The 14900-nt window shown below is 61.7% G+C and overlaps 1 protein-coding gene across 2 annotated transcripts in view; it reads right to left on the bottom strand.

The window, feature by feature from the left end:
• The window catches only part of SEC16A (SEC16 homolog A, endoplasmic reticulum export factor), an 84772-nt gene that overhangs the window by 30592 nt on the left and 39280 nt on the right, over nucleotides 1-14900 (bottom strand). Inside the window, exon 34 of one of the 2 annotated variants that reach the window (XM_047698786.1) lies at nucleotides 13069-14056. In XM_047698786.1, the coding sequence (XP_047554742.1) occupies nucleotides 13069-14056 (988 nt within the window). Of the gene's footprint in view, nucleotides 1-1572; nucleotides 1748-13068; nucleotides 14057-14900 lie in introns of those variants that run through there. The other variant, XM_047698787.1, reaches the window with a different exon arrangement.

Genomic DNA, 14900 nt, shown 5'->3' with positions numbered 1-14900 from the left:
CAGCCCTCGAGTAGACCGCCTTGCATCTCTGGGAAATACTTAAGCACAACCTATTTCCAATACAAATTCCCGACTGTGGGACTGAGACGCCTGAAGCCCATGCCTATCCTTTCAGAGCTGCTGCCTCAAGCAAGGAGTGTGTAAACCCACAGGAGTGCCAGAAGGCACCTGGGAGACGACCCTTTGCCTACAATCTCCCTCACCGCAACTGTGAGTGTGGATGTCCCTATCAGACTCTGGAACACTCCACCAAAGACACCATAAACTCCACCCTTCCTACGTACAGGATCCAACACATTTAGAGAAGGGAGTCTAAATACTGTTAAAAATGGCAAAGATCTGGGCACCTGGGGGGCTCCGTCGTTAGGCATGGGCCTTTGGTTTGGGTCGTGGTCCCGGGATCCTGGGATCGAGTCGCATGCCGGGCTCCCTGCTCAGCAGAAGGCCTGCTTCACCCTCTCCCACTCCCCACCCTGCCCCCCCCCCCCGCTTGTGCTCCCTCTCTCGCTGTGTCTCTGTGTCAAATAAGTAAATAAAATCTTTTTTTTAAAAAAAGTGAAAAAAATGACAATGATCCTAAAGGACACACTGACATTCAGGAAGGAGCTTTGCAGAGCAAGAAGCAATCATTAAAATCAACAGGCTACGCCAGAGAGTGCTTTCCGGACGATGTGGGGACTTACTACTATTTAGGTGAATGAATGGCAGGAACAGGCCCCCTGCCTCATCTCTGTAAGACAACAGCCCCCAGAACCGCAGATAACAGCGCGGGGGAGGAACACCTGCAGGGAGCCGGCGGCGCCCAACTTGCACAAGCACCAGTGTAGCAACACCAGGCGAGACCCGGTTCGCTCCCGCCGCACCGCGGCTGGCGGACTGCGCTCTGCGCTCGTTAACGTCCGCACACACGTGAGGCAGCTCGGGGCACTTCCGAGCCATCTCAGAGCGTCTGCAGGTGAAGCAGCGAAAACCGATCCTAAACGGCTGTGACGCGCGCAGACCCGCGACCGCAACGTCTGCGCCCCAAGAGCTGTAATGATCTTGTCCCACAGCTCTCTGAGCCTCGGCGTGAAACCAAGAGGCCGGCCTCCGCCGCGACATCTCGGTCGCCCGGCCACGGAGCTCCCGACGGACACCACCGCTGCGAGCCCGTGCGCTCACCAGCGCGGCTCGCAGGACACCTCTCAACCGACGGGGACAACACCACTCGGCAGCCTACAAGCAAAGCACACGCGGAACCGAAGACATCCCGGACACGCCGGCACTCTTCACAAACTTGCCGGCCCGCTCTACCCTCCAGCCATCCCAACACCGCCTCCACGCAGGCCGCCGGGGCCAAGCCAAGGGTCGGCACAGCCGAGCCCGCCACAGCGCCGGCCCTCCCTCCGGGGTCCACCTCAGTCTGACGAGGCGGGCGCCAGACCCACGGCAGGCGGTCCGCGCGCCCGGCCCCCCACGGCCCCAGCCGACCCCGCGGGTCCCCACCCGCCCCCGGCGGCACCCGGAGACGCGCTGTCCGCTCCGGGCTGGGCCCGGCCCGGCCGTTCCCCTCCGCCCGACCCCGGCCCTCACCGGCGCGCCACAGGACTGCCAGGGCTCACGCCCGGCCCGTCCGCGATCCCCGGGCCAAGCCCTCAGGAGCCGCGGGCGGAAGCCGGCCCGGCAGCACCGACGGGCGCAGACACCACAGCCGCAGCAGCCATCTTGGCACATCCGGCTCCGGCCGCCGCGCCGCCGACGTGTCCGACTGCGACGTCAGCGCGCGCCACGCCCGCCCACCACGCCCATCAGCCCCGCCCATCGCAACCGCTCCCGTGACGCTGCGCCCCGTACGTTCGCTCCGCCCTCTCCCTCGCCGGCCATCCATTCGTCCGCCCCGTTGGCCCCGCCCCTCGCCTGCGACCAATCTTTCGGCGTTCATCCCTTCGTCCCGCCCCCTTGGCCTCGCCCCTTGGCCCCGCCCCCTGCGACCCGCCCTTCGCCCACCTGCCGGGCCGGGCGCGCGGCGGGCGGCTGGGAGACGTCGCGCTCGTTCCGCCGGCTCTTTCTCCCAGTCTTTTCTCGTCTTAGGGTGGGAGGAGAGTCGGGGCTCTTCAGTCAAACCTAGGTGAAGAACCAGCCTTGAACGACCGAGGCCAGCGGGCGCCCCCGCCGACAACGGCTATTCGGCGGCGCCCTGGCGCAGGCGCAACCCTCCCATCCTGCCGTTGGACTTCCTCCAAGGCTGGAGGTCGGCGGGAGGCGGCCGCGCATGCGCCGGCGCCGCGGCGGGCTGCGCCTGCGCACCTCGCGGCGGCTCGCGGGTTGCCTGGTTACGGCCGCCGGCGGCTCGGGGTTCCAGTTGGGCCCGGGAAGTTCGTTTCGGTCGGCGCGCGGCCCTCGGGAGCCCGACCCTGGCGTCGTCCTGTAGGCGGCCCCCGGCCCCGCCCTCGCGCACGCCCCGCTGCTCCTGCCGTCCTGTCCCCTCCCTCCGAGCCCGCCGCAGCCCCCCCGGCTCCGTCTGCGCGCGGCCGCGGCCCCTAGGCCGCCTGCACGGGATCCGGGGCCGGGTTCGGCGTCCCGCGGCCATTGAGCGCGTGTCCCGTGCTGCGCGCGCCCACCCCAGGGACCGGCCGCCGCGCCTGGCCTGCCGCTCCTGCCCGTGGACGGCGGCGTCCGGGCCCTCCCGTGGAGGACCGCGGGGACGAGGCGGTGCTGCCCTGTGTGTCCACGTTTCCCCGCGAGGAGAGGGAAGTCCAGTCGGTGGGGAAGCAGGCACCAGGCCGGGTCCGCTCACCTGCATAGCTACCTGGGGCGGGGAGGGCAGCCGTCTGCCTGCGCTTGCCCCGGCTCCGTCCGCAGGGCGGGAAGAGGCGCGCCGCTGCCCACCCGACAGCAACCCCCGGTGCCCCCGGTGCCCGCGCCGCCTGCCGCAGCTGTGCAGCACCAGCCGCTGAGGCCTGCCGAGGCGGGAGGGCTCCCTGGTCACCTGTGGGCCTCGGGAGCCTGGGAAGGAGGAAGGAGTGTGCCTCAGCCACTTGTGTGCTGTGACGTTGGCCGGGAGCGGCCACGCTGTCAGGGCCCCGGGGCCTGCCCCGGGGACTTTCAGCCCATCTGACGTGGCTACTCTGCTAAGCTAACATTTGCCTTGCAGAAATCAAGGTCCCAACCGATCTGAACACAGAGTCCGCGTGAGCTGGAACTCAGCCCTGGCCCTCACCGCCCTCGATTCACTTCCTGCTGCAGTCACCTTGTCCCAACAAGCAGCTTCGCAGAGACAGGGGTCCCTGTTAACTCCCCCGAAAGGGGGAAACAGAGGCAGAGGTGCAAGGGCCCATGCCCTCCTCCCTCCTGTTAAGTCTCCTGAGTGGAGGCCCTCACAGGCTTGGCCCTTCGTGGCCTGGTGTGCAGGAGAGGGATCTGGGCCCGCAGGAAAGCCAAAGGTCAGGCATCCTGGGCTCTGAGCCCCAGGTCCGCCGCTTTTAAGCTTCCTTGCTCCTGACCATCCCATCCTCACCAGCCCGGAGTCCCGGCGGGGTGAGCACCTGCACAACGTGCTCTTGGTGTTTTAGCCAAGCAGCAGGCAGGAACCGGACTGTCCGGGCCCGTCAGGGGCAAGGGGCCTGCACCAGGTAGGGGGGTGCACTGCCTTGATCGTAGCTGCCATCCTTCCCTCGACCTGCAGTGTGTCCCTCGTTCTCTCCTTCCTCCTCCTTCCTGGCTTATGGAGGCTACATACAAATGGCACCACCTCCCTGAAGCCCGTCTGTGGGGGCTGGAGTCAGTCGCCCTTTCCTGAGTCGTTAGTTCCTCACACAAAGCTCCATAATGAGCTGCAGCCCTGTGGACAGCGCGCCTGGACCCAGGGCTCCGCGCTGGCCAGCACAGCCGTTCTCCCCTCCCAGCAGCCTGCGCGGTCCAGAGAAGGCTGCCACTGAGCGCCTGTGAGCGGGGCTGGGCGGAGCTGGGATGGGCTCTAAGTACACGACAAAGGCCAGGGTGCATCAAACGGCCCGCTGGCAGCTCTCTGTCACACATGGAAATGACAGCATTTGGGGTATATTGAGTTAAATAAACTATTAACGTTTATTTAATCTGTTTCCTCTAATGTAGCTCATCGGAAGTTTGAAATTCCACATGTGCCTGGCATATTTCCGTCAGACAACGCTGGTCTAGACCTTGAGCACATTGTGGGAGGGGGTCAGGGGCCCCCCATGCAGCAGCTGAAGGCTGGTGGCTCTGAGCCACGAGCCTCTGCCCCTCACTCCTGCAGGGCATAAAGTAGCTGCAGGAGGGCGGTGTGTAAGTGGGTGCTGGTGGGGCGGCTCTGCTCCACACCAGGTGCTCTGCTCAGCCTCTGACTCCAGCCCTTGGTCCTGGGCGCTGAGGCTGGGGGCACAGGAGGGGGCCTGCATGACTCAGCCTGGAGAGAGCAAGGGGCTGTCCCCGTGAGACAGGGCCAGCTGAGGGGTCCAGGGGAAAAGTGCGTTAGGGCTGCAGAGGTGGGAAGAGCTGGCAGGGAGGGCTTCTGGAAGAGGAGGCCATACAGCTGAGCAGGTCTGAATGCAGAGGACGGGGATGTTTGTTCCCTCAGGAGAGTGCAGGTCGGGGGGCAGAGAGAGCTGGGTGTTCGCGCCGCCTCTGTGGCCCCCATGGTGTGGAGCGCCGGTTGGTGGTTTGTAAGGAGTAGGAGAGGGAGGCACCTCTGTGGGGGCAGCTAGGGGGGAAAGCCAGCAGGAATAGAGCCGTCCCAGACCCCAGGGGGCACCTTGCAGGAAAAAATCCAGACCCTGGCTAATCACAAGCATGGCACCTTCTCTCTTGTCTCCTCCCCGGCACCTGCAAACATGCCTGGCACCTGGGAAGCCTCGGAGAACATTTTTTTCCTTGTTGAGCCAAGTACTAAACATGTAAGGTGACATAGTGAGAAGGGTGTCCTAGAAAGCACAGGAAGGACGCAAAATCCATGCGAGGCAGGCCACAGTTGGAGTCAGGCGAGAAAGTGAGTCGTGTCCCGGTAGCTGTAGTGGGGCCCTGGGAAAAAACTGAGAGAGACCTCTTTCACAAAACTGTATGCGTCGTTTGCTGGACCCTTACTGTGTGCCAGGCATGGCTAGGAGCTGTGGCTGTGGGACTGACTGGACAGGCCTCTGCCCTGGGGAGCATGAACACTGGGCACCTGCCAACGTGTTCAGTGTGGGTGCACCTGGCAAGGCCTGGGTCCCACCTGCTGGTGACCGGGTAGAGCCAGGGATGGAGGAAAAGGTGCATTTGTGGCTGAAGCAAACAGAAGCTTTGTAGTGGCAAGGGGCGGGAACATAGACAGTGGGAGGTGGCCTCAGGCGGGAGTGCCTTGCCTGGGGCTCTTCGGGTCCTGTACTTGATTTCTGAAAGCAAGGAGGCTCTCAGGGGCTCCCCACCAGGTGTGACATCATCAGTCTGGCCTCTCCCTGGTTCTGGCAAGGTGCTATTGAGAGCCAGAAGCCCACGAGGTGGCCTTGGGGCCTCAGGGGAGCAGTTAGGCTGCTGGGCCAGACTGGTGACTTCCGAGGGCAGGACCCAGCTCTCTCGCTGCCAGCTGCGGCTGTGGCCCCCTGCACAGCATCAGCACACACGTCACCTAAAGGAGCACACAAGACAGAAGGGCAAGAGCCCCGAGCGTCCGTGGGGAGTACTTTCAGGCCTGGGGTATTGCGGATTGGGAAGACAGAAGAGCTGACCTGGAGCATGGAAGAACGCCCAGATCTGCCCGTTGCCAAGTTCCACGCTGGGTTCAGCACTAACTCCTGAGCGTTAGTGTTCTTGTCTGCAAGTGATGTGGCCGAGCCATGTGTCTTCCCGAAATGTTATGAGAACATGGACCTGGAGAATCACCGGCCCTGGCTCAGATGGGTGCACTTGGGGAAGTCACCTGCCCCTTTAAGCCTCAGCTTCTCCATCTGTGAAACGGGGTTATAACACGGTGCCGGTGACGGGAGAACCGTGAGCGATTTGTGAGCGGGAGCAGAAATGATCAAGTCCCGGTGGTACCACCGGCTCTCCAGAGGGGGCACTAGCCGGACGCTGCCAGCAGGTGGAGGCAGAGAGCCGCCTCCGAGTCCATGGGCCCTGCAAGCCTGCGCCTGGGGAACTCGGGCTTCAGGGTGTGGGCATCAGGGACACCTTGGGCTCCTGTGGGATCTGGCCCCAGTGCAACAGGACAAAAGATTCTGGCTCCTCACATCACCACCCGACCGTGGCCCTCTCCAGGGGATTGTTCCTCTCTGGACTCCCCTGGCCCCGGGAGCAGGGGTTGGTGGGCTGAACACAGCAGGTTCCCCGTAAGTCCTCCCAGAGCTGGGCTTGGTGGCACGGCAGAGAGCCTGTGCTTCTCTGGCTGCGCGCACTGACTTCATCCTCACGGCTCCGGGGGCTGGAAAGTGTTTCTCTCCCATATAGAGCCCCTGCGTTCTGCGTTACCCTGTCCCTCGCCAGGTGCTGCCAGCGGCCTCCCTTTCCTCCGTCCTACAGACAAGGAAACACGGGAGAGAGCAGGTGACTCACTTCAGGCCGCACTCTCCTGAGGCTAGTGCTTAGGAAGGAGCAACGTCCAGACAGGGTGACTGAAGGTCTAACGCGGTGTGTTTGCTCTGAGGCCAGCGGCGCTTTGACCTTAGACACGCTGCGATGTCATCGAAAACATACAACTGGATGGGCAGTAAGTATGACCACAGAGAAGCCTAGATTTGTGGTAAGCACTGGGCACACGTCACGGGCTCTCTGGTCCAGGAGTAGCCCCAGGGCTGCACGGAGAACCTCGCAATCCAGCCTCCAGACCCGTTGCACACCTGCCCCGTCACACCAAGAGCGACGTTTTTGTAGTGCAAATGTGGGATGGGGAGGACGACTGTGGTTTGTGATCGGGGCTGCCGCTAGGCTTCAGGACCACACGGGCGTGCAAGTGTGGGGAGCACAACGGTGTTAGAACTTGTCATAATGGCAGCTGTGCCATTTCTGCATCCTTAACCGCACACCGGGAGCTTTCTGTCGGCAACCTCACGGGTCCCCTCCACGTGCTCAGGAGGGAGGCTGCGAGCAGCTCCTACTTTACCTCTGAGAACACCAAGGCTCAGAGGTGCTGAGTCACCTGCCTCTGGTCCAACGGTGGCCACGAGGAAGGTGAAACCAAAATGACACAAATCGGGGAGTGGGGCCGGGCACACAAGGCAGGCACAGCCGTGTTTGCAGCCTGGGCTCACCTGGGGCGGCCCCTCAGGCTGCAACCGCTCGGGACCCGCTGGGCGTGAGGGCCCTCTCCAAGATCCGCGGGACACACAAGCCCGACCAAGGGCTCCCCAAACCTGTCACCGCTTCCCCAGGCAACACTTTGAGACGTAAGGCTTCTTTCTGGTCTCCGTGTGCCCTGGCATCCAGCCAGACCACATCGCTTAGGTTCCTGCTTGAGGCACTTGGGCAGACTAACTCTTTGGCACTGTGCCAGGGACCCCCACTGTGGGGTGGTCCCGCAAGGAATGGCCCCGGGAAGCCCTCCATGGCCCATCTGTGCCGACAGTGCTGTCTCCTCCTGTGGGGCTCTGGGTTGTTTCTAGATCAGGCCAGCCCATGAAAGACCTGTCACCCGTCTGCAGTGGGACCCAAGTGGCACCAGCGTGAAGATGGGCTCCAGTAACGAGCCCAGTCTTGGCCGGCAGATATGCTCTGGAGGCTGTCAGTGGCCATGGAGTGGAGCTCAGCCCCTCCGCAACTCTGCAGGGCTGTTAAATCTCTGGGCACGGATGCCGTCCCCTCCTTGCTCCGGCCAGAAGGGGGCAGAACCACATCTGGGGATCTCCCTGGAAGAACCACGCCGATGCCATGTCTCGGGCTTTCTGGGCACCGACAGGTGCCGGGAGGCCCCTTGGAACTTGTGCCGTCCAGCGTGGCGGGCATGAGCCACACGGGGCAGCTGAGCACGGGGCCGGTCCACATGGAGGTGTGCTGAAAGCCCAAAACACACTGGGTCTTAAAGCCGTAGTGTAAAAGAGAGAGAAGAATGCACATGATCTCATTAACTCTTTATGTCAATTACACGTTGAGTTGCTAATATTTTGGATATATTGGATTATCTAAGTTGTACGAATAAGGTTTTTTGGTTTCTTTTCACTTTTTTTAATGTGGCTACTGAGATATTTAAAATTGCGTTTGTGGGCTGCATTATACTTCTGCTGGAAGGCGCAGCTCCGAAGAAGGTCCCCCGTTCCAACCCGCAAAGGAAGGAAGGCTCAGGGCCGGGCAGGCGGCTCTGGTGCTGGTCTCACGTGCTGGAGTGTCGTAGAGTGCGAGCCTCCCGAGGAGAGAGAGGGCCCGCGGGCAGGGGCTCCCGGCGCCCTGGCCCTTGGCATGTGCCTTTGGCCCCTCAGATTGTCTGCTGGGGTTAACAGAAGTGAATGTGCTCAACTCTGGACATCTGAGATGGGGCGCAGGCAGGGCGGCTCCTCCTGAGGTCTCCCTGCTGTGCTCGTAGATGGCCATGTGCTCCCGCGTCCCCACCTGGTGGTCTCCTGTGCGTGTCTCTGTCCTCATCTCTTCCTGAGGACACCGGCCAGACTGGAGGAGGTGCACCCGGACGGCCTCAGTCTACCTTCATTCGCTCTCCCCATAGGGCCACGTCCCAACATCCCGAGACCTCGGGTCTCACGTAGAAATTCTGGGGGGGACACAGTTTAGCTGTAACAGATGCCCCAAGTCAGGGCCCGTGTCCTCTCGGGGAGGACCATGGTGTCTAGACGGGAATCATTCTGAGGGTGAGGACTGGCAGAATAGGCTGGCTCAGCATGGACATCGGAGAATGAGGACCGAAGGGTAGAGGGAGAGCCCGCTGGTGGAGAGGCTCGAGTCAGGGAGCAGGTTTGGGCCCTAGGGAGAAAAACAGGTGAGAAGCTCAGCCAGTGGTTCTGAGCCAGGTGGGTGGGGATGAGTCCCTGGGGAAGAGACTGCTGGGCCGGCAGGGCAGGACAGAGCCTGCGGCCAGGGGCTGGCCTCCCCTGGGAAACACAGGCAGGGCCCTGTCTCCAGCACACCCAGTGTAACGCTCCAAGGCCTGCCCTCTTTTCTGGGCCCCCTTCAAGCTGCCAGGGGCTCCGGTGAATTTGGGGAGCATCAGGACCCCCGAGGCCCATCCCACTGCATCAGCGGATCCCACGACGCAAACAAGCTTCTTGGAAACTTCAAACACTGCTGGGAGTTCTTCTTCTGAAGCAATGACTGAGATGAAACAGAGTGGCTGCTGCTGGAGTGAGCAAATCAGTCACAGTTAGTACATTCGGAATGCTGTGCGACTGGCAGCCCCGTGCACGCCCACGTTTCGTGGCCCCATAGTCGCTCCCCAGACCCTGCAGGCAGGCCCCGGGGCCTCCAGTCCGCCTTCTGTCTCTCTGGGCCCCCCTGTTCGGGGCAGTGATGTGTCCGGCTCAGCCTCCTGTGTCGGGGTCTGGCTGCTCTGTGCTGTGAGTCAGGCCTTCCCTCCTCTCTAGGGCCGAACAGTATTCACCGTGTGCTCAGCGTGGGTTCTCCGGACCAACGGGACCAACAGGGCTGCACGTAGGTATCAAGAGATTTCTGATCAGGAGCTGGCTCGTAAGATTACGGAGGCTGAGGAGTCCCCAGGTCTGCGGTCAGCAAGCTGGCGTCCCGGGACCATGGGTGCTGGAGTTTCCAGCCTGAGTCCTAAGGCCTCAGAACTGGCAGAGCTGACAGTTAAGTTTTTGTTGGGAAGTCAGCAGGCTTGAGTCCCAAGAAAAGCTGATGCTTCAGTCCAACATCAGAGGGAGGAAAGGAGCTGTGTCCCCAGACAAGCGTGAGGCAGAAGGACTTCCTTCTTACTCAGCCCTTCCGGGCTATGCGGGCCATTCACTGATGGGGCGAGGCCCACCCATGCTGAGGGCCGTGGATTCGAATGTTCATCTCATCCAGAAACACTCTCATGTTTGGCCAAATGGCCCAACCGAGCTGACACATAAAATGAGCCATCACGGCATGGCCTACCACACCTCGTTGACCCATGCACCAGCCAACGGGCTTTGGGCCGTTCCCACCTCTTGGCTGCTCTGACTCATGCTGCCATGAACAGGGGCGTGTGTGGACTTGTTTGGCCCATTGGTGCTTTTTCTGCGCGTACACCTAGGAGCTGGTCACGGGGCGCTGGGAGATCTCGGGGCAGATCTGAGACTGGGTCTACTTTCTCCATACACAACCGCTAGGCCGCTCACCATATTCCATTTCCTGGAAGCTCTTGTCCAGTCTACACAGCCTGGGGCCTGACACTGTGCCAGGTGGGAACGAAGCCTCCAAACTCAGATCTTGAGTCGCACCTGGGCTTGCGGAGGCTGGGAGGCACTTTGCCACAGAAGGGGATGCCAGACTTCCCCTCTGTTAATCTGGTTTGAATCTACCAGCTGGGGTGGGGCCGGGTGGAGGCAGGAGGGAGAAGGGGAGGCCCCTGTGGGGGCCTGGCAGGGGTAGGCCTCCTTGGTGGTACTCCCTCGGCTTCACAGAACCTTCCCCACTCCCCCCATCACCCCCGTGGTGCCCCTGCTCAGACGCTTCTGTGGCCCCCTTTGCCCTCCTGCTGGGGTCTGGAATTCCCACTGTGGCCTCTGGGCCCCTCCCCGTATACCTCCTGCCCACAGTGGGCTCCTGGCTGCCATCCCTAGGTTGGGTAAGTGGTGCCCTGTCCCTCTGACTGAAACAGATGGGGGAAGCCTAAATCAAGCCTGCTCTGGTGACAGCCACGTTCCCAGACCCAGGAGACCCCTGCAGGGGGGCCTGGCCCACACAGACGCAGAGACACTGTGGAACCTCTAAAAGACTAGGGCTGGCTGGTCTCCAATCCTCCCCATCAGAAGGAGCAGAACTGCTGGTTCCCTAGGAATAGAACGGCCTGCCCTCCCTTCCTCCAAGAAAGGGAGCCGATGCCACCACCAGGTTTAGCAAAATTGGGATGACCATCAGCATTACTTTTATTACATATCAGTTAACAAAAAAAGATGAAAAAAAAATACAGCATTTTCATCACCTACAGTTTTGCACGTAGATAACTTTTAAAAAGTTTTTTTTTTTTTTTTTCCCTGTAAACTACACTCTATTTTTACAAAACACAACAAGAATCGACATCTTAGGGCGTGTCTGGTCATGCCCACTAGGGATGGCACAACACTGCCCCCGGCAAGGCCAGGGAGGCTGCCTGGAGGAGGCAATGTGAGCCTTCCTTGGGTTTGCTCTTCGGAGCTACAGTCCAGGTGGCTGCAGGTCAGGTTGCCAGGCCTGGGTCTCGAGCAGAGCCATGTTCTGACATCCCTCATCAGCATGACCCCGACAGACTCGTTCATTCAGATTTTTTAAACAAAATCCACCTTTGACAATGTATTTACAGACATTTACTTTGCCACAGGCTTATACTTGATTTTGTAAGAATCTGCTCCCTTCCCGGGCACACGCCGCCACCCCCCCCATTACCGGGAAGGGTGGTCCTCGAGCTGGCTCCCGTGCCCCAAGAGGCACCGTCTCAGCTGCTCGTACCCTCGAGCCACGCTGGGCCCTGGCATGAGCCACCTCTGTGAACCGAGGCCAGACGCAACCGTTTTTTCCGAAGCCTGGCAGAGGTCGCTCTAGGAAGTCTCTCAAGGGAACAGGGCCTCCAGCTGAGCCCAGGCCCACCCAGTGCCGCCGGCCCATCGCGGTCAACCAGGCAGTGTCTTTCCCCAGAAAAGGGTAGGATTCCTCCACGTGGCGGCCCAGGTGAGCGCCCCACGGCCACCGGACTCCTCACTCTTACACATGCCTGAACATCCAGGCGTGGGGGCAGAGGAGCTTCTGGAAGGAACAGGAACTCACAAGACCAATCCATAACTAGGCAATAATACTGAACCCCAAACAAAGATTCATGATCAGTACCAGGAAGTGTGCTCCGGGACACCCCAAGAACACATCTTTAAAAGCATGTTTTCAAAAAAATCACTTAAAAAAAGCCACCAAAATGTATAAACCCCATCATTTGACATTTTACATCCCTATTTTAGATGCAAATTAATCCACGTGCCAAGGTGTGACGAGGGTTCTTACTGTGTCTGGACGCATCTCCCACAAAGCAGGGGATGCGGGGGGGGGGGGCATCTGGGGTCGTGGCAGCGGGTCCAGGCACCCTCGCAGCAGCCTGGACCATGCTGGGTCTAACCTCCCTTCTCCAACATTGTTTCTTTTTGGATTTTGAAGGAAAAAAAAAAAAATCAATAAATAAATGGCATCTATAAATCATGAATCTTTGTTTGTATTTTACAAATACGTAACCATATTTATCACAAGTAGGAAAACCACGGCTGAGAACTAGTTTATTTTCTTGGAACAGATAAAAGTTGTTACCTGGAGCCATAGAAAACATTACGTATAAATAAAAAGGCAGTGTTTCCTTGTAAAATAAAAGTACATAAATAAATACTAAAAAAAAATTAAAGTCCTTGTCCTTTTATTTTGTATAAAAACTTGTTTCCTAAGCAAAGGTCCCTTCCGTCCGTTGGGTGCGGGTGCAGAGCCCGCAGGCGCCCCGCGCGGTCTACTTGAGCGCCTCGGGCACGTGAGCGATGTGGGCCTGCGTGCTGGTGGGCGGGCTGGAGATGCCCTCCGACCAGTCGGACACGTGCGAGTGCGGGGACGAGCTGGACCACTGGTCTGGGGACTCGGGGGACGGGGTGAGGAAGGGGTGCTCGGGCACCTGCAGCTGGTGGCTGGGGGTGTTGTCCGCGGGCGAGGACGAGTAGCTGTGCTGCGAGGGCGGGGTCAGGAACTGGGCGGTGGTCATGGGCGGGGCCAGCGCGGTGGGCAGCGCCTGGCTGTCCTGCGGCAAGACGGTGTGCACCGCCAGGCCGCCTGGGCCCAGCGGTGGCGGCACGTCCGCCTGGCTCGGCTCACCGCCCAGGAAGCCCCGGCCCAGGTGGCCGCCGGCGGCCGAGCTCACGCCCAGGTGTGGCTGCGGGGGCTGCGGTGGCAGGGGCTGCGGGGGCGGGACGCCCGGCGGCGGCAGGCCCGGCTGCTGCATCTGTAAGTTCGGGGGCGGCGGCTGCGCCTGCACCAGGTGCGGCTCCAGGTGAGGCTGGCCGGCCAGGCGCGTGCTGGGCAGGGCCTGGTAGCTCATCATCTGGGACAGGGCGGCCGTGGTGGAGAGGCCGGCGTGCAGCGGGCCCAGCATCCCGTGCTGCAGGGTCGGGGCCTGCGTGCCCAGGGGGCCAGGCGCCACGCTCCCGCGTAGCGGGTTGTACTGGCCGGGCACCAGGCCGTTCTGCAGCCGGGACAGCCACTCGCACTGGCTGTTCAAGCCTGCAGACCCCCCTACGCTGAAATTCACGGCTGCGCCGCCCGCGCCGGCGCCCAGGACTGTGCTGGTGCTGGAGGCCACGGGCAGGTGGGAGAGCCGGGGCGGGCCCCCCTCGAAGGCCAGCCGGCCGCCTGCGCCCAGGGCTGCCATCTCGGGCTTGGCAGCCACACTCAGGTGGCCAACACCCAGGTGGGCGTCGGGCATGCCGGGCAAGTGGCTGAGGGGCACGGACGGGGACTGCTGGAACGGAGAGGACAGGAGGGGCGGCGAGGCCACGTCCGACAGGTAGCCGTGGGGCGACTCAAGGGAGTCCACGGGCGACAGCACGCTCGAGCTGTCCAGCAGGCAGCCCTTGCCGTCCTGGGATTTCTTCCTCCGCGCCTTGAGGTCCTTGGCCTCCTTGCCGCCACAGGCCAGGCCCTTTGTGCTGGGCTTGCGGGCCTTCTTGCCTGGCACGGCCGGTTTGAGGTTGCCCAGGTAGCCGTTGGGGGAGCAGAGTGGCGGGGACAGGGTGGGCGCGCCGCCTAGGGCGGTGCCGTGCAGCGGGGGGCTGCGCACCAGGCTGTACTCATCCAGCAGCCGCACGATGTCGTGGTGCATACGCTCTTGTGCAATGTCGCGAGGCAGACGGTCCATGTGGTCTGTGATGTCCCGGTTGGCGAAGTGGTCCAGCAACACCTTGGCGGTCTCGTAGCTGCCCTCCCGAGCAGCCAGGAACAGGGGTGTCTCCTCCTGGAATAGACAGGCAGGTAGGTGAAGGGGTCACCCGCACCCACGCCCCATCACCGGAGGGATCAAGGCAGAGAAACGCCCGCGAGGAGCCTGTCCCATAACCCCACGGTCAGCTGCCCAGGTCAGGTCTAACAAATGGCCTTAAAGTCCATCTCTGAGCCGCTCCGAGGCGGTCAGCGGGACCCTGCATCCTGGGTCACTGGGACTTCAGCAGCATGGAGGACGCAGACCCTGTGAGAGCCTGTAACCAGGACCTCCCCCTGGCCACCAGCATAGCACGGCCACGACAGCACACAAACTTCAGGGGCTCAGGGACCCCACTGTGTGTCCTTGGGCACCAGGGTGGGGGTGCCCCATCCCAGACGGTCCCCAAGGGAACCTTAGTTCCTTCCTGGAGCCTCAGTTTCCCTGTCTGCCACCCGTCCCCGGGAGGCTGCTGCACGGCCGGATGGTGCCTCCCTGGCTCACACAGGGCTTTGGCCACAGCCTGATGCCCTCTGGCAGTCCCTGCCTTTCTGAGGCTCAGCCTCCCCAGTGGGAGGGTATGGGTCACATGTCACCCGCAGGGGACTCAGGAATGCCAAGGGCCAATGGCTGCTGTGTCCCCCAGGAAGGAAGGAGAGAGACCTGGGGGGGGGGGGGGGTCAGGGAGATGCAGGCAGGGCTTAGCTGCTGGGGAGCTGGGGTGTCTGCCTGCACCCTGTGAGCCCCCAGAGCTCAGACTATGGGCTTTCCTGAGCCTTGGGCACATACTGAGCAATGGCGAGCCCCAGGAGCCGTGGTACTACCAGGAGGAAGGGGGCCACTCGGCTCCACACCGGGGGCCTCACACCGTGCCAAGCCC

Source organism: Lutra lutra, chromosome 13 (genome assembly GCF_902655055.1).
Source record: "Lutra lutra chromosome 13, mLutLut1.2, whole genome shotgun sequence".
NCBI lineage: Eukaryota > Metazoa > Chordata > Mammalia > Carnivora > Mustelidae > Lutra > Lutra lutra.
The sequence above is the reverse complement of the archived record's forward strand: the minus strand, read 5'-3'. Positions and strand labels throughout refer to the sequence as shown.